Source organism: Mauremys mutica, chromosome 8 (genome assembly GCF_020497125.1).
Source record: "Mauremys mutica isolate MM-2020 ecotype Southern chromosome 8, ASM2049712v1, whole genome shotgun sequence".
Lineage (NCBI taxonomy): Eukaryota > Metazoa > Chordata > Testudines > Geoemydidae > Mauremys > Mauremys mutica.
Genome location: NC_059079.1, coordinates 21,326,414 through 21,352,034, shown reverse-complemented (window position 1 = coordinate 21,352,034; position 25,621 = coordinate 21,326,414). Strand labels below are relative to the sequence as shown.

Here is a 25,621-nt window from a genome sequence, read left to right as displayed (position 1 = left end):
AAAATTGTCCAAACCCCTTGCATTGTTCTCCAAACACTTTTTCAGTGTGGGAGAAGATTTATACAGGGCTATAATTATATGCTGCATATGTGGATATTACTCTAGTGAAATAGAGGTCAAATTCTGGATACATATGAATTACTTTCTGTACCTGTGTGGATGCCAGTGATGTCATGTCAATGTCAATATGCCCAGTAAATTCATATGTCTTACTTCTTTATCCTAGCTTAATTAAAATTTTATTGTAAAATACGACACTGCAATCCGTGCTTTTGTATATGTCTAGTGGTTAAAGTCACACAGTTGGCCTCATATTTCAAAAAGGCATTCATTAATCTCTCAGGAATTCACTTGTTGTGCTTTATGGCTTGATTTTATGTTATATTTCCACAGAATTAAGAGTAGATCAGAGGTGTTTAGGTTAGAATATTTCACCCTGTCTTAAACCTTATCCTGTTCCAAAACATTTGGGATATGTTTATTCATGATGCTGTTTGGATCTTCAGAGAGAAAAACAAAACAGCTGGTTTCCTCATGAACACACTGGGCTATTTTAATAAAAATAAAAACACATTAGTGCATCATTAGTAACATTTTAATGAGAATGTCAGTTGTTGGGTTTAGTGTGTGAGTGGTGTTGGTGGCCTGTGATACACAGGAGGTCAGACTAGATGATCTGGTGGTCACTTCTGGCCTTAAACTCTGATTCTACCTACTTTCGTGACATGTTATTGTTAAAACTATACAAATTATTAGTCAACTAGAGATTTAGTGGTCTCCCCAGAAGCAAGATCTGACTCAGAATGCTACCACTAGGAAGCGTGATCCCACAGAAAACTAATTTTTCTTTAACTCTGGGCTGAGAGGAACAACACCACAGTCGTGTTCTCTTTTGGGATGCAAAAGTATGTTAGACCAAATTTATATCTGTCAAAATCCTGAAAGGAGGTGTGAACAGCTCAACTGTTCTACTTCTTTATGTCCCAATGCTCATAGGCAAAAATTCCCATTGAAGTCATAGAAGTAAAAAATGTCATGTTTTTATGTATTTTTCATTTGCATATCTTATGCCAGTGTGAAATATGGCTAGCACCACTGTCCCTGAATATCTGTGATCTATGTGAGACCTTGATATTGTAAGACTTCTAGACTTGGGCCCAAAGGAAATGGAAAATAAATGCTAAAAAAAAAAGCAAAATGTTACTAATGAATCTTTAATGTGTTTTTATTTTTAATAAAATAGCCCAGTGTGTTCATGAGGAACCCAGCTGTTTTCATTTTCTCTCTAAAGACCTGAACTGCTTCATGAATAAACACGTCCAAAAAAGAGTTTTGGTACTTGAAGCTGGGGAAGATATTCCAGCCCCAAATAGCTTGGTCTATGATTCTAGTAATGTGTAAAGTCAATGGGAGTTTTGTCCAAGGACTTAGAGCCAGATTCTGCCTCCTTCCTGATGGTGAGTAGTACTTTGCTCAGCAAGTAATTGTACTGAATGGGACTATTTTCAGAGTGAGGTACTGCTAAACGTCAGTGAAGATGGCAGAATCTGGCCGTGAGTCATGACTACAGGGCTTGGCCCAATAGTAATAAAATCCTTATTAAAACTGATGTGGCGGAAATGGTGGTTTTCTTTTTAATGGTAAATTACAGTAAAGCATGAGTTAGCTGGCTGACTGTGGCAAAGATCGCTTTGCTACTCGTCTGCAGTAAATGGAACCCAGGGCTTCTACAGGAAACTACAGCAACAAGGAGGATTAACTCCTACAATATCATAAGAACAAGATCATGTTATCTCAGGACAGCCCGGAAGATAACTCACGTCACCACTGTATAATGCTTTTGAATTGAAGATAACAATAACACCTGGAAAACCAGATAGGCTTTTCCAAAGCATATAGACACAGGAAGGGCTGATATCCACCAAATCAAATGATCAAAAATAGTAAACCAAAAATAAATAGCTAGCATTTGAAGTATGCTCATCAATAGTTCCTGCCTACAGTACACTTGGTTTTCAAAATACATTGTTTTAATCAAATTTCCTTTTTTCTCTACTAGTCACATTTGCTCTATAAGAATACAAGCTTGTTTTACAAGACACTTCATTTTTTCCAGACAACGGGTTATTATAAGGGGGGTTGCAGTACTTCTACCCTTACTTCTGCGCTGCTATTGGTGGTGGCTCTGCCTTCAGAGCTGGGCAGATGGAGAGTGGCGGCCGCTGGCTGGGAGCCCAGCTTTCATGGGAGAGCCACCACCGGCAGCTGCACAGACGTGAGGATGGCATGGTATGGCATGTATTGCCAACCTTCTGTGCTGCTGCCTACAGAGCTGGGCCTTCAGTCAGCAGCTGCCACTCTCCGGTTGCCCAGCTCTGAAGGCAGCAGCACAGAAGTAAGGGTGGCACTACCGCTCCCAGCTAAAATAGCCTTGTGACCCCATCTTCAACTCCCTTTTGGGTCAGGACCCACAATTTGAGAGACACTGGTCCTCCCCTGTGAAATCTGTATAGTGTAGGGTAAAAGCACCCAAAAATGTCACCAGGGGAGACCAGATTTCATGGTTCATGGCCATGAATTTGGTAGGGCACTACAAATAGATTACCAAGACTGTTGAATAACTTTCCAATTCACATCAACATAATAAAGCTCATGTTTTTTTAAAGGTCAGACATTGCTGGTCAAGCCGTTTAGTTAACAGAACAGGTACCTCACCAAGATAGCATTATTTCTGTAGGTTCATGTAATTTGGTTTCAATAAGTGGTGTATCTATAGACTATATTGGCAGAAAGTATGTATGTATAGCAATCATTTAAGCAGAAACCTTCATTTGAAGGACACCAATTCTGATCCCAGAAGAATCCACTGAAATTATTTTTTTCTATATTGAATTTGCGTCAGACTTACTGAAACAAGCAAGCACCAAGAGTAGCCTTAGAATGTCATCTGTCCTGCAAGAGATTTCCTACCCCACCAGGGAATTTCCATTGAATAAGTATCAGTGAGTTTGAGAAAGAAAGGAGACTCCCTTCCTTCAAGACATTCTAAGTCTCCAGGATCATAAACGTTAAAGCATGGGGCTTGATTAAGTTGATTTTGAGTCCATGTTCAATAGGCAGAGCATGATTTTCATTCATTCCTTCCAGACCTATCCTTTTTGCTAGAAAGGTTTTGTGATTAGTTCCTGGGGGTGTATATACCTGTACTATGGATGTCCCAAAATAACCAAACTTGTTTTCACCCCTGAAAACACATCTTAGCGGAACACTGCACTGCAAACATTCAAGGGCCTTCCCATCTTTTCTGAATGCTCTTCCCAGGCAGATCCCCTGGTAAGAGCTCACTTGTGCTCTGGTTCAGCAATGCACGTACGTATGTGTATGACTATGCCTGTGATAGTCCCACTAACCTCTAAGACTCACATATATAACATTACACATGGGTTTACATGTTTTGTTTGATTGGGGCCTTGGAGATGAAAGCAGCTCCACTCCCTGAGGGTGAAATTCACCCCAGTTCTGAGGGTTCACAGGGATCAAAAGGTGCAGAGGATCTTTGCAGATCCTGCATTAGGGTGAGTTGTACCCATCATGCCACAAAGCAGTTATGGTTTACCCCACCCCTTTCTCAGATATCAGGTGGATTTCCTCCACCAGCTGAACTGATAAATGTGGGCAATTGTGTAAACTGTCTCTAAGCAATATGTAGGAAATTGTATTTATATAAACCACAATGTATGGCACAAAATGTCAGCCTTTCACACTGCATGGGTTTTATGTTTCAAAATGAATTGTAAAGTTAATACAGTGCAGTTGTGAATTCCCAGATTGGCATATATTAATAAAAGTGTCACAGAAGTGCCAATTCAGAACAGATATATTTTAAATATCACATTGTAATTTATTAAATAAATTCGTGTGATTATTGAGTAGTCACTTGATACATTTTAAGGACTTGTAACACTATTAACTTTCATTCAAACGAATGCACAACTTTAAAATGCATTTTGTTGTTTTAAATGAAGCAGCATTTCTTAAAGAAACCGTATTTATAATTAAATGTCTCTCTTTCAGAAAATGTTGGGTGTTGTTTCATTTTGAATAAATCTTACATTCACAGCATTAAATCGAATATTGCAGCTAATATAGAAAATTGAAATGGGGAAGACAGAGTGAAGCTCTTTTGCTATGATTTGCATGTCTACTGTTGTCTTACTAGTTATTTTGTATTTTTTCAAAGCTGTTGCATTATGTTTTCATGGTATTTTCATTATATGGCCCAGGATCCTTTGGATTTAGGTAATGCTACTGTTAAATCTTTTTTAATTAAGAGCATTAAGTTGCCGCTTGGAAATCTTACTAGTTATTTGCACCTGAGCAGTATTTATTAAGATTGGTATGTTTGGTTTGTGTAAAAACCAATAAAAATAAATGGAAAAAGTGGAGTATAAAGTACTACCGTAGCGAGATAGTGAGATGTCATAAAGTTAATGATTTGTTATACTAAATGTGGAGAATTTTGGAATTGTATATAGCTTCTTTTTACTATTCTTTGTATTGCACCAAGTAAATTAAACTTCTTCAAAATGTGGTTTGATATTGGTGTTTTCAATGTATGTTTTTTAGAAATCATTTAAACAGAGGATAATAAACAATTATTTCCACAAGTTCACCTAAGAAAATGCCAGAATTCTCTTAATCATATTCCTTATGTTCACAGTCTTTGTCACTACTTATGTTTGCAAAAATACTTAGTGTGAAAGAAAGCCTTTTGTACACAGGTTTCAGTATTTCACAAGAAGAATTCCTTGTGATTTTTGGCTTGAAAACTTTAATGGTAGGTTTAGAAAGCTGGCAGAATGGAAATTTGCAAATCGGAATGTGGTATCCTGTGTACTGTGTATTGGTGATGCATGAATAAAATAGATTTAAAAAGAAAGACAGTGATGTGAATCTCATGACATAGGTTTGGTTTATTGCATGTTTTTCACAGAATCTCTGGTGGTCAGTTGAATCTTTCAATAAAAGGTCTTATGCGTGTCTCTTGCATGACTGTTTATTGTCTCATTTTGTATCTGTGTTCCATGTGTAATTAATATCCAAATGTTCTCTTTTTTTTTTTCCTTTTCCCTTTTCGTAGAAATTATTGAGCCTACTACCTCTAGTCCTGTCTCAAGCCCAGGTCAGTATCCACATACAATCACAACGTATGTTTGGGTACTCTTTCTCTCTCTTCAGGAATCATGACTTTTACATTGTCATATCAATAAGTTGAATTGATATTGGGCAGTATTGTTTCTGGTACTGCTGGATTGTCTCTTTCCTGTCTTTGTGCATTCATTAGTCTGTCCTTCCTTGAGCTGTATACTCTGCTCTCTTCTAAGTTTCTTTCTTTGAGAAAACTGTTCTGATTTGTATCTCTCCCACCTCCCCTCTCTCTCTGTCCGAAGATTATGCAGTAAATGCATACAAGGGGGCTTAGTTGTGCATTGCTTTTACTTTTAGTACTCTTTGTGGTTTTAGTTGTAGAAAACTGACTGTTGGTTTGTGTTACTATAAATAAGGCATTTGTTTTGCCTTTTGTAAACCTTTTTCTGTAATATCTACCAAAATGAAGGAATGTATTTAGCTTTTCTGAAAGAAACATTCCAGATCATCACCACTTCTGAAAACCTCATGGGAAGGATCTCAGGGAAATCTCTGCTGTGAGGTTCTCCTCATAGAACTCATCTTGCTGAAGGAGGTGGAGTTTGCCTCCATGCAAAAAAGGTTGCAGAGCCTGCCCCTACACTTGGCCCCCAGGATCTGTGAGAGGCGAGGATCATCCATACAGAGGTCTTGACCCCTGGGAGATTTCCCATTGTTGGTTCCCTAACAGTGTGTCTCCATTGGAATCACTCTAACAGGGACTGCCTCAGCCATGACTGTCCCCATAATCCAGTGGGAGGAGAAACTCTCCTGTGGAAAAAATAATATAGTCCCAGTCTGTATTATTTTTTCTGACTAATCTCCAGAGGGACAGGGCAGGGGGAAATGATGTGTCCCCTTCCAGACCTTCCCGGTTGAACTTTCTTCCCCCAATCCATGCAAATTGTTCTCCATGGGGTCTGATGATGGTACCATGGGTGGCACAAAGGTGGCTAAATCTCCCTTTACACACAAGGAGGCACAATCTGGACCAATAGTTATACAAATTTTAGTTCCATTTTTGTATATCACAGTATTTGTCTTTTGCACAGTTAAATTTAAGGATTTTTATAAAACCATATTTTCCTAACTAGTCATAAAAACTGACTCCACACATGATGTGTGAAAGGAAAACTCTTTTCACACAATTATTTTTTAAGAAAATGGTTATTATAATATACCAAGAGTTTTTTATGTCATCAGATTACTGATCCGCAGTGTAGTCAAATACAGCTTTTAGAAGGAAACTGAACACAATTAATATACTGAACTGGTTTCACAAACATGTACTGTTTCTTAGCAAAAGTATCTGAAGGAGAGTCAGATGCTTCTGGGAAAAAGGGAAAAAAGAGGCACAAAACTTTTCTTGAGAGAAGTAGGATTTGGGCCTCTGTGCTTCTCTCTGCTGAAAGACATGGTAAGGAAAAAACCAAAAGTAAAACGAGTCAGTTAACCCGCTACAGGAGCAGAAATGGGGGGTGAAGTCAATGTAGCCTGGCTCCCTTCCCTAAAGGGACTGGAGACAAAACCCTTTACATCCTCTGTGGCCCTATCTCAGGGGTGGGCAAACTACAGCCTGCCAGCCGTTTTGACCCAGCCTTAGAGCTCCCGCTGGGGAGCAGGATCTGAGGCTTACCTCGCTCTGGCACTCTAGCCAAGAACAGGGTTGGAGGCCACTCCGTGCGCAGGGCCGGTGCAAGGATGTTTCGCGCCCTAGGCAAAACTTCCACCTTGCGCCCTCCACCCCCCGCACCCCCGCCCTGAGCCCCCCCCCCGCAGCAGCTCCTCCCCTCCACCCTGAGGCGCCCCCCTTGCGGCAGCTCCCCACCCTCCGCCCTGAGGCACCCCCCACGCCCCAGCTCACCCCTGCTCCGAGCACGAGCACCCCGAGCACGCCATCGCTGCTTCACTTCTCCCGTCTCCCAGGCTTGCGACGCCTATGCTGATTGGTGCCGCAAGCCTGGGAGGCGGGAGAAGTGAAACAGCTCACCCCTGCCCCGCCTCCTCCCTGACCACGCCGTGGCCGCTTCACTTCTCCCGCCTCCCAGGCTTGCGGCGCCAATTAGCTTAGGTGCCGCAAGCCTGGGAGGTGGGAGAAGTGAAGCAGCCATGGCGTGCTCGGGGAGGAGGCGGGGCAGGGGTGAGCTGGGGCGGGGAGTTCCCCTGCATGCTGCTCTCTCCCCCTTACTTGCTGCAGACGGCCCTCCCCGCACTCCTCTGCCCCAGCTCCCTCCACCTAAATGCCGGCGGCAACCGGGGTGGCCGAAGATCCGGCCGCCGCGGTCACTGCCAAAGAAAATGGCACCCTCCAAATCCTAGTGCCCTAGGCGACCGCCTAGGTCGCCTAAATGGTTGCACCGGCCCTGTCTATGCGGCTCCTAGAAGCCACAGCATGGGCCCCTCCCATGCTCCAGCCAGGGACCTGGGTAAGGGGCCACTCCACGTGGCTCCCAGAAGCCGCGGCATAGCCCCGCTCCAGCTCCTACATGCTCCAGTGGCGCCCTCCGGTGCGCCAATGGAAGCTGCCAGGGCAGCATGCAGAGCCACCTGGCTGTGCCTCTGTGTAGGAGCCAGAGAAGGGACATGACGCTGCTTCCAGGAGCCGCTTAAGGTAAGTGCTTCCCGGAGCTTGCACCCCTGAGCCTCTCCCCATGCCCCAACCCTCTGCCCCAGCCCTGATCCCTCTCCTGCCCTCAAAACCCCTCGATCCCAGCCAGAGCACCCTCCTGCACCCCAAACCCCTCATCCCCACCCCCATACCAGAGCCCACACCCCAACTGGAGCCTGCACCCCTTCCCGCACCCCAACCTCCTGCCCCAGCCCTGATCCCCCTCCCACCCTCTGAAACCCTCAGTCCCAGCCCAGAGCATCTTCCTAAACCCCAAACTCCTCATCCCCAGCCCCACTCTGGAGCCCACACCCCCAAGCAGCACCCTCACCCCCTACCGCACCCCAACCCCAATTTTCTGAGCATTCATGGCCCACCATACAATTTCTTTTCCCAGATGTGGCCCTCGGGCCAAAAAGTTTGCCCACCCCTGCCCTATCTCCTTTTTCTGTCAGTGTAATAGTCACTGGTAACTCAACAAGGTGTCTTATGGGCTTTCTGCTTCCCCTCCCCCGCAGGCTTTACTAAAGGGGAGAACAATATAACCCAAAGGAAAGTGTTCACTGGCTAATACTGTAGAAATCAGGGAGATGCAATAAGGAGGAGAGAGTTACAAAAGAAAAACTAAGAAGCATATTGAACCTTCCCATCAAGCTCCAAGGTTAACCTTGAGAAGGTTCTATCAAGAGAGAAGCTGGGCAGGCTGTGGAGGAGTGTACTTTCCAAAGTTCACAGATACAGAGGCTCCAGTTTCACAGAGGGGCTGCACATCCATGCTACCTTTTGGATCTTCCTTCCCTCAAGAAATTGTGCTGCCTTTATCCACCCCAGGACCTCCTACACTGGCACTGCAAAGCATTTCAACTAAACTACCAAGAAAGAACAGTAACATGGATTTATTTAAGACCAGAATATGGCTCTCAGAAAAGGATAGGCAAAACAAAGCCAAAACAGGAGTGAAAGGGAAGGATGAACTTGACCTGCAAAGAACAGACACAGGTTGTACTGAAGTTAAAGCCAAGCTAGTCAGGTGATTTTTCACGGCTGTTATAGGCCTCTAGGGAGTGAAATAAAGGTAGATCGAGAAATGTTTTTAGAGATAACAGAAGCCTGTAAGGAGTCCAGAACTTTGATACAAGTCAGATATTGAATGGCATGACAACTGTGCACAAACTTCACATTGAATTATTCTTTCTATATGTATGGCAAATTGCTTTGTGTTGAACAGTCTACATGGTCTGATGCTATTCTGGACCTAATTCAAGGAAATGAGGCAAAAATGATAAATATTATATGGTTAAAGTTAGATGGCATCTAATATTATTCAGTTTGAAAGACTTATGAGGATAAGTACTGCAGCAAGGAGGACACATTTCTAGTTTAGGAAAGCTGACTTTGAAATAACATAAAAGGTTGCAAAGACTTTTTATGGAATTCTTAGTAAATGGGGAAATCTACCACAGACAAAAAAATATAGTCTAGAAACTAATGAAGAGCGAGGCCAGTGTCCCAATGTGATATATTTCTCTTAATACAAAGTGGGCACAAGAGACCACTGTGGTTAAGCAGGGAGGTAAAAAGGGAGCTAAAGATAAACAAAAGGCGTTTGTTTGAGGTACAGTCTGCAAAATAGGAACGGCACACCTTTAAAGCCAAAGAGAAGAAAATTAAGAGAAGCAAAAAATAATGAATCGCTAACTGTATGATATATTCCAATTTTAAATAATTTAAAAGATGAGTTTAAAATACATTTGCAAAATGAAAAACAAGAGAGAGTTATCTGTTGACAGTACAGAAGGAGATTTAAAAATTGCAACAAAATCAAACTGGTTAAAGAATAAGAGTTCAGTCATAATCCTTCCTCATGAATGTTGGTCCCACGGAAATCAGTATAGCAGCTGAATTGTTCTAAGTTTGCCTTGCATAACTAGACAATGTTCCTGTGTATTTCTTACACTTCTCTATTCTGAGTATGTTAAATCTCTAAGGTATGCTGTTACTGTTGCTATAATATCATGTAATTTCAAAGGCAATTAAAAGTTTTCCATGGCAGCCAAGATCTGAGCCCCAACATGCCTCAGTCTCAACAGAGGAGGACAACAACAGTGGACTAGGCTAGTACTGTTGCTGAGGACTTTGTTTATGGGGGGAAATGACCAGAATAAACATTTTTGTAGAAATTAAAGATGAATAGATTAACATAAGAGACATCCATTATTTTTTTCAAAATTAGGGTAGTTAAGTCTACTTAATATTTGATAAAGTCTTTGCCACATCAGTTTCTGATTCAACTAACAGGACTGGAAAATTGAATTATTAACACAAAATTATTTTATATATTAAAAAGGTCCCTTCCAGCTCTAGGAGATTGGTATATCTCCGATATTTTATATATATATATAATATATTTATATATCTTATATATATAATTATTCACAAAAATAAGGTCTATGAAATGTAGCAAGTGATAAGATTAAAAGAAAACTATACTGTGAGCAGCACTGCAGGGTGAAGGTATAGAAGGTAAGAGGTGTTTTCCACTATGATAAATTGTACAATGTATTTAAAAAACGAATGTATTTTTCTATTGCAAATGCCATTTCTGAGTTTATTGGTAGCAATTTCGGTAAAAATAGTCATGTGACCCTATAAATGTTAAAGCCTAATACAAAAGACTGTATGCATATTTCCATCTGCTTTATCACTGCTTTTGAACAATCAAAAACCATTTTAAATATTAAACTTAATATAAATATTAAACAGAAATTCCTTTTCTAATTACATTTTGATCATATTAGCATTGTGGCAGGTTTACAGCCTTCTCCAAGTTTTATGCATAACTTTTTTAGCAAGATGGTACACTGAGATTATCAGGCTTTAGACATGAAAAATGACGTTTAAAAAATGTAGGTCCAGTCTGTTTCTTACTGAAGACAATGGCAAAACTTTCTTCATGCTGTAAGTTTGCTGCTACTTAAGACTGTTTATTCATAGATCAAAGTCCTAGTCAAAATGTAGAGTGCTAAACAAACAGTATCATTTCAGGCATCATCAGAGATAATTTTGGGAAGGATTTAATAAACATAATTTGAAAAACAACTAAAATTAAGTAGATTTTTGAGAGGCAGGCATTGTTTAACTAACAGTCTGTCACTGGTTTTCAGAGATATTGCCATCATTACAGAGAAAGTAAATACATAAGAACATAAGAACATAAGAAAGGCCGTACCGGGTCAGACCAAAGGTCCATCTAGCCCAGTATCTGTCTACCGACAGTGGCCAATGCCAGGTGCCCCTGAGGGAGTGAACCTAACAGGCAATGATAAAGTGATCTCTCTCCTGCCATCCATCTCCATCCTCTGACGAACAGAGGCTAGGGACATATAATACAGTGGTGATTATATCCTGAAATTTTATCAAAGCATTAATTAGGAATTCCATGTAAAAAACTATTGACTAGCCAGCAGAATTCATGATGTGAAGATGAAAATACCTTGTTTTATAGAAAATTGGCTCAGGCGTGATATAAAAATGAGTAACTGACAATTTCTGCAGCTGGAAATTTTTTTGAACTTATGTAGACAAAGTAAACTGATAGCTGTAGGAGCAAAAGATCATAGAACTAGAAACAGGAATATACAAAAATCTAATAGCTGCATAGTGTACAGAGCAAAAGGGAATTTAACATTATTGCAGCAAAATGTTTGAAATCACTCTCCTATTCCACATCTGTATTTTAAAAAGCATTAAAATGCTAGGAAACATCAAGAAAGAGCAGGTAAACCTCAAAAGAAATGTTTCTTTACAAGGAACCTGGGTCAGGATTCATCGCAAATACATTCTTCAATATTGTCACCTTTTCATAGAATCGCTGCTTGAGCCAAAACCAGTTCTGTGAACTTATTCATGATCTCTTTGTTAAACTATAATCAGTTTCACTTAAGTATGTTAAAATATGTTTGTCATTTATTTACAAATGTGGCAAAGAATAGCATTTTCACCTGCCTGTCAGACTATATAGAGATGCACACATAATGGAATAACTTACCGTTGTAGTTATGTTCCTGAAAAATGCGACTTTAAGTGAAACAATGTAAAGCGAATCCAATTTCCCCATAAGAATTAATGTAAATGAGGGGATTAGATTCCAGGGAAATTTTTTTCACCAGACAAAAGACTATACATATATATATATACACACACACAGAGAGAGAGTATAAGTTTTAAACAAACAATTTAATATTGGTACACAGTGATGATGATTATGAAGCTTGGTTGAGGTGGAAAAGTCAGAGGGTGGGATATTTCCCAGGGAATGTCTTACTGCTAAATGATGAACTAGCAATTGGCTGAGCCCTCAAGAGTTAACTCTCACACTCTACAAGGCAGCAGGAATGGAAGGAGGGGAAACAGCATCACAGACAGAGACAGAGACACACACCCTGTGCGAGCGAGAGAGAGATGTGCATTTCCCCTTTAAGTAGCTGACCCTACTCTTAAGTACACTGCCTTGTTAATTAGATCAGCTTGCTGAGACCGCAGCTGCTGCCAGCAAGCTCCCTCCATCCTGATCCCTGTCATCTGTTCCCCTTTCTCTATGGAAGATGGGGTAAGTGGGGTGCAGGGGGGAAGGGGACACCCTGACAGCCTCCCTTTTCCTCCCCTCCCCAGCCCCCGCACAGCAAGCAGGAGTCTCGGGGAGCAGCTCCAAGGCAGAGGGCAGGAGCAGAACATGGCAGTGGGAGGAGGGACAGCTGGAACTGCTGGCAATTGATAGCCTGCTAGGCAGCTGCTGCACAGGGAACTTAGGGGAGCAGGGAGCTGATGGGGGGGCTGACAGTCCACCCTGGTTCCAAGCCCCCACCAGCTAGTTCCAACGGGCTGCTCTTCCTGCAAGCAGTGAACAAAGCAGGTGGCTGCCAAATGACGTTAGAAGGGAGCATTGCACAACTTTAAATGAGCATGTTCCCTAATTGATCAGCAACGTAACAATGAAACAATGTTAACCGGGACGAGTTTAAGTGAGGAGTTACTGTAATTTAGCACTACGTGTGGAACAATTCACTCAAGTGGCCCAAATTCATATGATAGTTCTCCATAATTACTGAATTGCTTTAATAGCAAAAAGGTATATCATACATTCTTTATTTAAAGAAAAAAGTAACTTTCCTTTCATTGTCTTTCTGGGATTTTTTTCCATTCTTCCATTCCTTACCTAGTTTTTATTGGGCTCTTAAACATTTTTTGATTCTTTAAATAGAGTTTGCTATTATCACCCCATTGGTTAACAATTAAGCCACCCTGTTTCAAGTCATAAACATTCAACATGGCTGCACTTATCAAAGTTCCGTAACAGTATATCCAGCCAGGCTGAGTATAAACTTTTGCAATAAGGTAAAGTTCCATTGAGTTGACCATCATGCATTAGGAGGAAATTAAAGATGTTAAATTTAGTCTTAATAAAGAAGAAAAAAAGACTTTTAGGTAACTCAGTCAATAGCTTTGAAATAACTACATGCTTTTAGGTTTCTAGGGCCTATCTGTTAAAATTTCTTCTCTTCCCTTTGAATAACCCATAATAGATAAAAAAGAAACTTAACATAATTATACCGCTGTCTAGTTTTTTACTTCTGTAGTAAAAGTTATTGAAATGAAGAAGCAGAAGCAAATGTTTTTACTGGGATTTTTTTTAAGCCATCTACAGATTGAAGTCTGAATTCTCTTCAGTCTCAAACATTGCAAGAAATTTGAGACAGGAAGTACTTTACATTACATAACAAAGCACCATGGGATTGTCTGGTAAAAATAATTGAAAACCATCTGGAGCAGATGGCGGCAAAGTGGAAGAACTGGAAATTAGACTGCAAATAATCTGGGGGCACAACGCAGCACAAAATCTTCTATTTTAGCATTTTGTGAAGGGGTAGATTACTACTGACTTTGACAGTGAGCTCCTAACAAAAATCTAAGGGTTATGAATATGAAGATTCTGGAGATACCAATGGATAGTACAGAAAATTACTTAATTACCTGAAGTCCTGAAACTGAAACTAAAAGACAACCTACGTTGTAGGCAAACAGGATCCCCATGAGTTAACCTAAAAAGAACAGTGAGATTGTCACTGAGACAGAGAGAATTAGTTGAAACAGAATGAGAAGTATCAGTTCTTGTTCTTCCCTACATCAGTCCCACTAGGGCATGTTAGACAGCAAGAAGTGTTACAGATAAAGGAGGTTTATTCAGAAGGTGGGTGTGAAGTCTACTATCATGTTGCTTTCAAAGATGAATGTCACTCATGATGAGAAGAGACATGTTCTGAGAGAATGATTTCTGCAAATTGTTTATAGCAAAAGATTTGGGAAAGTAAGTGAGGCAAGGCCATGCTCAGTGAAAGACCTAGGGACTCTTAAATCTAAAATAGCTAAACACTACTTGATTTTGTTCTGTTGGTCTGTTGTGTGTTTTGATAAATCTATACAAAAAGATTTGGAAAACTCAAATGAGGGACCTTTTATTTGTTGTTTCACTGTTATAACCATAAGGTTTTTTCTGGGAAAAGTGTGTAGAATCCATGTGAAGTATTTGCTTTGCATAGCAACTTCAGGCTTTTTAGTTGATGAAGTGCTAAGCAGTCAGGGCCACTAGCACATCTTAAAAAAAAACAGGAGTACTTGTGGCACCTTAAAGACTAACAAATTTATTTTAGCATGAGCTTTCGTGAGCTAAAGCTCACTTCTTCAGATGCATAGAATGGAACACACAGACAGGAGATATTTATACATACAGAGAACATGAAAAGGTGGAAGTATGCATACCAACAGGCAGAGTCTAATCAATTGAGATGAGCTATCGTTAGCAGGAGGAAAAAAAACTTTTTGAAGTGATAATTAAGATGGCCCATAGAAGGTGTGAGGAGAACTTAACATAGGGAAATAGATTCAATTGGTGTGGTTCTCTGCACCTGGCAGGACTGGGCCATCATTACCTCTCAGAATAGGACATAGAATCATAGAAGATTAGAGTTGGAAGAGACCTCAGGAGGTCATCTAGTCCAATCCCCTGCTCAAAGCAGGACCAACACCAACTAAATCATCCCAGCCAGGCCTTTGTCAAGCCAGGTCTTAAAAACCTCTCAGGATGGAGATTCCACCACTTCCCTATGTAACCCATTCCAGTGCTTCACCACCCTCCTAGTGAAATAGTGTTTCCTAATATCCAACCTAGACCTCCCTCACTGCAACTTGAGACCATTGCTCCTTGTTCTGTCATCTGCCACCACTAAGAATAGCCTAGTTCCATCCTCTTTCAAACCTCCTTTCAGGTAGTTGAAGGCTGCTATCAAATCCCCTCTCACTTCTGCAGACTAAATAAGCCCAGCTCCCTCAGCCTCTCCTCATAGGTCATGTGCCCCAGCCCCCTAATCATTTCATTCATTGTCCTCTTCTGGACTCTCTCCAATTTGTCCACATCCTTTCTGTAGTGGGGGGCCCAAAACTGGACACGGTACTCCAGATGTGGCCTCACTGGTGCCAAATAGAAAGGAATAATCACTTCCCTGGCAATGCTCCTACTCATGCAGCCCAATATGCCGTTAGCCTTCTTGGCAACAAGGGCACGCTGTTGACTCATATCCAACTTCTCATCCACTGTAATCCCCAGGTCCTTTTCTGCAGAACTGCCGCTTAGCCTGTCGGTCCCCAGCCTGTAGTGGTGCATGGGATTTCGTCTTCCGTCCATGGGATTCTTCCAACATCAGTTAAATATTTATCTTCCCTTCTCTCCAGCCGCTGTGGACAACTGTCCACAGAGGCTCCAACTAGGTGTAGTAATGGTTCATGAGTTCATTAACATTTTTATGTATAACCAATAATTTTGAATAGATATTATGTGTTTAATTTGTTATTTAATGATTACAGGTACAGATAGACTTACAGGTAATTTCTGTCTCTTTGATGTCATTGGCATTCAACTGCATGTTATATTGTGTTCTTTTTATTTTAAATTTAAATTTAAAAAAGTTCAGATAAGAAATATCCTGAATTATGACAGGGTTTGATTCTCAGGGAAAAGCTACATTTGTGAAAAACTAGTCATGAACAATGAAATATTATCTAAAGATTAGGGAATACAGAGGTAAGTTTTTACTGTAATGCATGGGGATTTAAGCATGTGACTCTCATTCAAGTTAGTGAGAGTAATGCAATACTTTTTTCATGCTGTACTGGGAATTTACTTCCAAGTAAAAAGGAACTTCTAGGAATATTTGAAGTTAACTTAGAATGGGAAATGTGTGCTAAGCCAAGTTCTCTCTCTGTGTTTAACAATTCTCTTTGCCTTTATGACTGAGTGCACAAGTATATCATTGGTATGATAAGCCTTTTGAAATCTGTGGTCTCAATGAAGTAAAAGGGGGCTCTTGACATAATGCTACTCTAAAGCACCCATAAGAGTCTACCATGCAATGAGGTCCCATGTGAAGAAGAGTTCAATTAAGTCTTGACATAAAAGTTCAGTCATAAAATAATCAAAGGTCTATTGGATCAAATGTATCTTGATCAGGGAACAGCAACCTTTGGCACACGGCCCTCCAGGATAAGCCCCCTGGCAGCCGGGCTAGTTTGTTTACCTGCCGTGTCCACAGGTTTGGCTGATTGCAGATCCCACTGGTGCAGTTTGCCGCTCCAGGCCAGTGGGGGCTGCGGGAAGTGATGCAGGCTGAGTGATGTGCTGGCTGCCGCTTCCCACAGCTCCCATTGGCCTGGGTGAGCCGCCAGTGGGAGCCGCGATCGGCCAAACCTGTAGACGCGGCAGGTAAACCGGCCTGGCCCGCCAGGGCTTACCCTGGCGGGCCGTGTGCCGAAGGTTGCCGATCCCTGATCTAGATTAAGGAATGAAGAATCCAACTAAGCCTTCAAAGAGTTATATTCCAACGTGTCAATAATTGATGTTTTACTATCAAGTCCTTACATTAACATATTCATGATCTGAAATGGTTCTTTCATAATGTTGAGATTCTTTTCCACTTATATACAATGAGCAGAGTTAAATATAGGTCAGTTTTGATGTTCAACTTACTAGCTTTTCAGAGTTGAAGTCAGGCTCTATTTTATGCAATCATGCTTCTGGTTTAGTTTATGGAAAATTTCTAAAATTAGTTCAACAAAACCAGAAGATGATATATTGTTTTACAAAATGTTTTCATGGAAAACAGTGGTTCAAATGCCTATATGCAGAAACATTTCAGTGACCTCAGAACCAGACTCAAATGGCTGGGATTGATTTACAAAGCTATTTTTCAGGTCTCCCATCCCCAACATAACCAACTCCCATCCACCATGGTCATATCAATAAACAATGGATTTTTGGTAGGACCAATGAAATTATTCTTCAGAGCATCTCCAAATTTAACTGACTGAAGGTATGTCTACACTGGAGTGGGGCTGTGTAATTTGATCAAGGTAGCACACTAAAAATAGAAGTGTGGCCGCGCTGTACAAGAGGTAGGAGGGTCTAAGACCCTAAGTAACTACCCTCTTCTGCTGCTTGCACTGGCATAGTTACACTTCTGTTTTTAGTGCACTAGCTTGAGCAGAGCTCAAGTGTGGGTATGTCTACTCGAGCTGACAATTACATTTCCAGTTCCATTGTAGACATATCTTGAATCTGTACAAAAATGTGGAGGGTGTCTTCTCGTTCCACTCAGTTCTCTGCTTCAGGAGAAGGGAAAACCATCGACTTATGCTGGAATCTGTGCACTTCTATAATAATAAAACATGTTTTGGAGGACAATTCTACAAATAACCTAGGGATCTGGGGGCTGCTAGCTAACCAGCCATTTGGTTCAGGGGGATTATAGTATTTACATAGTACTTTAAGCTAAAATAATTAACCATCCGCTTGGTTCCTGTGAGAAAGGGAAATATTATGATAAAAAGCAAACAAATGGGGAATCAAAGGACAAAAGGTTCTTCTTTAAGCATTTTTCCACACAGATCTCACTGTAGGTATGTGCATCCCATGCATGCAAGCCTAGCACCTGTTAGCCAGCAATGTCCATTGCGGCATATGCACATGTGCTCTGTGCACCCTCATGCTTCCTACAACAAGGGTATAAAGGACAGAACAGACCCAACTGAAGTCCCCTTGGTAGTAAGTCAGAGCTCACAGTGTCCTCTTGCTTTCATGTAGCTCTTAAATAGTTTAGGGTTTATAGCTGGTTAGTTTGTTTAGTATTAGTGTAGGTTTTGATAAAATTTAATTTAAACCGGTTGGCTTTATTTAAAAAAAAAAGACTTTTCTTTCTTTGAGACTCACCCTAGAGAATGTCCAGAAGATGTCTTATAAATTATTTGACATTTTGCACTGGTATCCTAGGGTCATTCATCATGACTATTAAAGAGAACATTCTTGACCCTGCCAAAAATCTTTTGCAGACCCCAGCATCTCTCTCTCTCTCTACATCTAAGAAAGTAGATTGCTGATACTAATTTCCTCCTAAAGGACATTCAAATATATTTTTACCCACCCAATACCTCTGCCTTTGATTGTTAATATAGCTCATAAAAAGTCTAAGCTGCCTGGGTCCCATACGCTACACCCAGAGACAAGGCGCCCAAGAAGACACATCTAATAGGAAGAAAAGTTTAGTAATATGCTAGTTTGAAGATTCATGTAGCCAACTAACAGGCTTTCTTGGCCAAGTACAATTTTATTCAATGGGAAAGTTTTTAAGTAAACTGAAAAACTTCTCCTCAGGAGACTAGAGACAAATTGAAGTCAGTGGTTAAAGAAGGCCAGTTGGTGGTGAAGACAGGTTTATAGGCCTCATTGGATGCCTCAGACACTGCAACGAGTTCAAAGGCCATTATGGCCACTATGCAAAGAACATCATGGTTCCAGTCACTGGGCATTCCAAAAGTGGTTCAGGCCACAATTGAGGACCTTCCTTTTGAGGGCCATGAGCTTTTTAATTCAAGAATTGATTGAGCATTTCATTCTCTAAATGACTCTGTTTGGTCTCTCGGTCTTTACACACCATTGCAGAAGAGAGAGCAAAGTAGATTGAAATCCTCCTTCAGGCAAAGACCTCCATCATCTTTGTATCAGTACAACATGGCTCCTGATGTTTTTTCTATAAAAAGGGCTTCCTTCTAGAAGATGAGAGGCCTACCTTCTTTTTTTGTGACAGCAAATTCTTCATCGGGCCACAGGTTGCAGCTTTGATGCACTGGTGGAGAGTCCTGGACCCAGTTGTAGAGCATCTTTACCCCTTATCTCCTCCCTTTGGAAATCACCTTTCCTTTTTTTTTTTTTCAGATACATAGTCTGCAATTTTTACTGACCAGTCTTTCTTAGAAATTGTTCAGAATGGATATTCCATATCCCCCTTCCCCAACTTTTCCATCTTCAGGGACCTGTTTCATGACACACTGCTGCTTTTGGAGACAGACTCTCTTCTTCGGCTGGGTACAGTAGAAGAGGTGCCCCCAGAGTTCTGAAGCAAGGGTGTGACAGGGTGCTGGGGAAAGGGTTCCTGATTCAACCCTCTGTTACGCTAGCTCCCATTTAGGAGAATAAATTAGAGCTGGCTGGAGGTAACCTGGCCCTAATTGGGGAAGCAGAGACAGCTGCTGCCTAATTAACCTGGGGCTGTATAAAAGCCTCCGAAGAAGGAAGCCAGGAAGAGCAGAAAGAAAGGGAAAAGGTAGGGAGTGGAACCAGGGAGGTAGCTATTCCTTCCCTCCCTCCTGCCTGCAGACAGTGAAGGGCCAACTGTATATGGTGAAACCGGGGTGGGAACAAGCCTGTGAATAAACTGCACCAGTGGATACTAACCCCATGGTCTCAGAGTGACTTTGTGGACGTAGCAGAGGCAGGAGGACAGGGGGCCCTGCCATGCTCTGCTACAAAGGGTTTCTATCCCCACTACTTACTCATTCCAAAGAAGAAAGGGGGATAGCATCCAATTTTAGATCTCAGGAATCGCAACAAGTTCATCTGTTGCTTCAAAAGATCTCCCTTTCTTCTATAATTCCTTCCTTGGATTCTATTAATTGGTTCACAACTGTTGACTTGCAGGATACTTGCTTTTATGTGACAATCCTTTCAGCTCACAGGAAGTTTCTGTATTTCATGGTCAATGGACTTCACTTCAGTTCAGAGTATTACTCTTTGGCCTTTGAATAGCTCCAAGGGTTTTACCAAATATTTGGCAGAGTTAGCAGCTCATGTAAGGAGAAAAGACTTCCATGTGTATATCAATGGTTGGCTGATGGGAAGCCATTCATACCGAAGGGATGTTCATGTTCTTCATTTATTTCCCAAATCAGGCCTCAGGATCAATTGGGAAAAGCCAGCTTTAACCCCTACTCAATCTATAAAATTTATAGGGACAATGTTGGATCAATGAGACCATAGTCTCTGCAAAGAATCACTTGATCTCTTTCATTCAGTCTTATCCAAAAATCTCATTGAGAATCGGCCTCAGTTTTCTGGGTCATATGGCAGCTTGTATTTACATGACTCTGTATGCAAGACTACACCTCTGGCCTCTTCAGGGCTGGTTAAGGAGGATTTATCAGCCAATCAAACACACCATGGACTTACCGGTATAGAAGTTTCCCTGAAAATACTGTCATCTCTGCTTTGGTGGAAAGACCTCAGAACACCTGCCAGCATATTTTGCTTCAACCACCAACTTCTTCAAAGACTATGGTGACCGATGCATTCAAACAAGGCTGAGGAGCTCATCTAGACTCTCTTCAGACACAGGACATGTGGTCCTGAGCTTAGTATCATTACACAAAAATGTTCCAAAGCTGAAGGCTGTTTGGCTAGCCTACAAAGTGTTTCTGCCTCTCCTTCAGGGTACCACTACTCAAATATTGACAGACAATAGAAGATTGATGCATTATATAAACACACAAGGAGGGTCAAGATCATCCCCCTTATGTTGAGAAGAGACATACCTATGGAACTGGTGCATCCTACATCAGATCAGCCTCATTGACTTTCATCTTCCAAGTATATGGAACAGTGTGTTGGATCAGTTGAGCAGGAAAAGGTCTGTAACTCATGAGTAGGAGCTGAAATCTTGGTTATAGATCAAGTATTCCAGGAACGGAGAGTCTTCTCCATTGAACCCATGTAATCATGCTCACTATATCACCTCTCTCTTAAAATAGCATTTTTGGTAGCCATCACTTTGACTCGCAGAGTGAATGAAATTCAGGCTTTGATGACAATCCCTTCATTTATCATAAGGAGAGGGTTACCCTCATGCTACATCCACAATGTTTACCAAAAGGATTTTCATATAAATCAATTTATACCTCTTACCAGTATTTTTTTCCTAAAGCATGTGACTCCCTGCAGAGGCTGAACTCCACACACTAGATGTTCTTTGGGCTATGTCCATTTACCTTTCCAGAACAATGACATTTTGTAAATCTTTCAGATTCTTTGTATCTTTTGGTAATCAGTCTAAAGAGCAGACTGTTTGCTCTCCAAGACACTCTAAATGCATTCTTCCCTTTCTAGTTTAGAGCACACTATTCCAGGTCTCAGTAGATATATACAACTGCTTTTAGGGAAGTCTCTATTTTTGAGATCTGTAGGGTGGTTACTTGGAGTTCAGTTCGTGTGTTTACCAATCATTACTCCAGCTTCTAGATCAGATGCCCAGTTTGGCAGCCATTAGTCAGGTAACAAAGGTGAGATCCATGTCGATAAAATGCTCAAAAAAGAAAGAGGTTACTTACCTTATAGTAACTGGAGTTCTTCTCAAGTCTCTGTGGAGTGCTTTTGTCCACACAGATCTCATTACCTGCCCTCCTTCCCCACCAATAGAGTCTGAATTTCTGTATTAGGGCAGGTCTACACTAAGGGCGGGGGTCGAACTAGGGTACGCAAGTTCAGCTACGTGAATAGCGTAGCTGAACTCAAAGTACCCTAGTTCGAACTACTTACCCGTCCAGACGCCGCGGGATCGAAGTCCGCAGCTCCAAGGTCGACTCCGCCACCGCCGTTTGCAGTGGTGGAGTACCGGAGTCGACCGGAGCGTGCGGGGAGTTCAAACTATCGCGTCAAGATTAGATGCGATAGTTCGAACTCCGAGAAGTCGAACTCACCGCGTCGACCCGGCAGGTAAGTGTAGACTAGCCCTTAGTGAAGGAACTGAATATAGTTGGAGCTGCTCTGCCCTTTATACCGTCATTGTAGGCAATGTAAAGATGCGAAGGGCGCATGTGCAGCCCCAATGTTCGCTGCTGGCTAAAATATTCCAGGTTTGTGCACATGGAACACACACACCCACAGCAGAATTCTCCTTAAATTGTGTAAGTCCACAGAAGGGACTGCGTATCAGAGACAAGATTAAAATTAATGTGTCTTTTGTTCTCTTTCCTGTGGTTAGTCCACTAGATCATGCTACATCTCATGCTAAGCCACTTATTCTTGTGGCCACAACCACATTAGCGCTCTGCAGAGAAGTGGCAATTAACACTTTTTTAATGAAAAAAAAACCACTTTACTTTTTATGTAAAAAAACTGAAGTTTTCGTATACCTTTTTCAGGTGTGCCAACTCCTGTGTATATGGTGTTGGTGGGAGGCTGCAACCACAAGATTTGTGCGTCCCAGAGTCCAGCATGGAATATAAAGTCTAGTACATTTCCCTCTATATTTATCCAAGCATCTTTGAAAAATATGGCTCATTTTCATTACTTGATCTACATGCTGGCAAAGAAAAAAGTCAATTACATGCTAAGATGCTAAAATAAATTCTCAAACTCTGCTGCATCTCATTTTTTCCTTATCAATGTTTTTCTAGCTTTCCGTTAAGAACTGTTTAGCTAGGGAATAGCATTAATAGTCCCTATCTCAACAGGTGAAATACTGAACTGATGAGGCTCCATTGACTTTTAACGCTCCCATACTGTGTAAACACTATCAAGACTCCATAACATTGAATCTGCTAAACAAATACCATAACACAAAAGAACATTCATCTAACCAATTTTCCATGATCAAGTTCAGTCAAGCTATGCTAATCTGCTACTTTGAGTTTTCAGTGTTAAAAATTGTCTATAAAACACATATGGTTACTCTGTTGGTATGCTTTGTGAAGTTTTATTCCAAAAAGCTTAGATTAAATGTGTTTTCATTTGTTATGCCAAGCAGAAAATGTACTACCAATCTACAGAGTCCTAGTCGTAAAATTCTACTTTCTATCTTTGAGATGCCAAAACCGAGCAATTGTAATTCAAGAAGAATATGAATATGTGAAATATTTCATTAACAAAATAGTCCCAAAATTCTACATTCACTCAAAAAGGTTAGCATCCATATTAGTAGACAGCAGTTTCAAATATTTTTAGCATTTTTACTAAATCCAAATGGATTTTAAATGATCACATTCTTTAACACAGAACTTCTCATTTGAATTAAGCCACTACTAAACTACTTTTTGTCTCTTCTGCAGCAGTGATCTGGAGATTGCTTAAAAAAATGCCTGGTTAATTAAAGAAAAAAGATTACAAACAGGGAGCCCAGTTACAAATGTTTGTGCTTAGCTTTGGGTGCCCATATTCACATTTGGAAAGTTCAAATTAGCAGTCAAGCACTGAAACCAATGTTAAGCTCCTTTACGCTGATCCAAGCACATGGATGTGGAGTTAGTTGATCACATTTTAAAATCAGGTGCATTGTTGATATTTACTTGATCAGTTGATATTTACTTGGTCAGTCATTTTCTTGAACTATGGTCTCATGCAATTCTTTAATCCCTTACCATAATAATAATTATTCTGAAAACAGTGCATTGAAGAGTCTTTTAAGAGGCTACTGAATTCCTGAAGATGACTAAATAAGTAACAGTGACAGGACATGGGGAAATAATTGGGAACCCTTCTTAACTAATGATCTCACACATTATTAAAGGACTTATGAAAATTAAAGACATGCAGTGATGAGGGCACTTGCTTTATATAATTCAGAGGAAAAGTGCACACTGTATCTGTTTTAATGCTGTGGGCAGTTTGGACAATTCATTGAGTCCCCAATTATTTCCCTTTGTCCTGCCATTGTAACTTATCTAGTGTATTTTAATATACAAAAATACTAAAAGAATCTCAATTTTCAAGCAGGCCCTATTAGTCACAGGGGAAATCTATCTTTCAGATCCTACAAAGTCAACGTTCCCATTTTAATCAGTGGCCATTTTGCTTGAATAAGAACTGTAGGATTGGACCCTATGAACTTTAGAATTGATAACACTATTGAGCCTTCTGGTCAATTCCAGCTTGTAGTAAAATAAATCATCTGACTGGTATTGCTTTTGTGCTGGGAATGTTGTATTCACTGTTGTTAGAAGAATTGTTTAGCAAATTAAATCAAAGTTTCCCCTCGGGATTTTTAAATGTCTTTGCATCTGTGGGTTCTTCCCCTGCTTTCTCAGAAGCAAGGGCCACTAAGCTCTCTCTCTGTTATTGTCTGTGCTAGAGTAAGTAGTCACATTGGAAATAATAACAGTAAATATAAAACAAATGTTTTCAGTGCTGGGTTGGGTTGTTTTGAAATTTTGATGGCTCTGGACTTTCTGCTTTTTCTTAACGTCATACCTTTGCGATCCATCTCAGGGACACTGACACCTAATTTTTTTTTAATTGGCTAATTTAAAAAAATGATTTTCTAGTTGAAGTATCCTTTGCACAATATGCCTTGATTTAAAAAATAATAATTTTCAGAACACTATAGAAGTTTCTTTCTGTGGTCCTGTTGATAGGTGTAATAGTTTATATGCGGGTAATAGAGGCTGTCTCTACAGAAATTGCTGTCAAATGCAGTAAGTAAACTGCACAAAGAGAAATACTTTTTTTCAGTAACTTCTTTTTAATTATGCTAATCTTAAGAAGTACTTTGGTCATTACAAGTAGGTATAATATTTTCAGACAGGTATGTCATTTTTAGGTAGATGGAGTCCCTCTGAAACTAAATCTAAAGTCTTTTTTTTCCAATGAGTTTGGCTACAGTTGTCCCTATATTTCTTTAAAACCGTACCCCTTTCCCTATGTTGGACACCTTATATTTTTCCTCTTTGTACATTTATGAGGGTAGGTTTATTATTTTTATTGTATTTTAGAATGATATATTAATGTGAATTGTTGCGTCACATTCTGGGGATAGGAAGGTTTGGTTATAAATTCAACTAATATGGCTATTCGTCTTCAGAGTATTTAGTGTAACAGTTGCTATTATAAGAACTGTGGAATATTAAAGCAATGTCAGTTCTTAAACCTGTGACATTTAAACGAATGATAAACCAGTTGTACTCTAGAAAATGAACTGCCTTTGAAGTAAGGTATTCATCTGCACTTACAAAATAAATGGAAACTTTGTTTCAGAGATGTTCCTAAATTGTCCTGATAAAAAGTACATTTTGAAAATAAAAACTGTGGAATTAGGTAAATGTTTCTGTTTAAAAGAAGTACATGTTTCAAAGAACTCACTGTGTTAACTCAGTGACGTTCTCTAATATTTAAAGACTATATTATTTCAGAAGACTCTTTGACTACCACAAATCATAAGGATATTATTCACTGCTTGCTGAATAAATGCATCACATACAACCAGAAAAACTATTTTCTGTCATCTAAAGAACAGGACAGAAGTGGGTCATCTTCAGTCTATTGATCCGCACTCTGTAGATCTGTATGCAAAATGTAAGAATACTTTCTGCTGATATAATATTGACTACAGACATGCTCTTCATTGGGAATTTAAATATTAATGAACTTTCCAACAAATATGAGTAGCCTTTCTGAGTCAA

The 25,621-nt window shown here is 40.4% G+C and overlaps 1 protein-coding gene across 2 annotated transcripts in view; it reads left to right on the top strand.

Annotated features, from left to right (window-relative positions):
- The window catches only part of NEGR1 (neuronal growth regulator 1), a 570,461-nt gene that overhangs the window by 493,357 nt on the left and 51,483 nt on the right, over positions 1-25,621 (top strand). The window contains exon 7 of one of the 2 annotated variants that reach the window (XM_045027838.1): positions 5,141-5,182. The exons of the other annotated variant lie outside the window; for it this stretch is intronic. Within the exon in view, the coding sequence (XP_044883773.1) occupies positions 5,141-5,182 (42 nt within the window). The remainder of the gene's footprint in view (positions 1-5,140; positions 5,183-25,621) is intronic. 2 annotated transcript variants of the gene reach the window in all.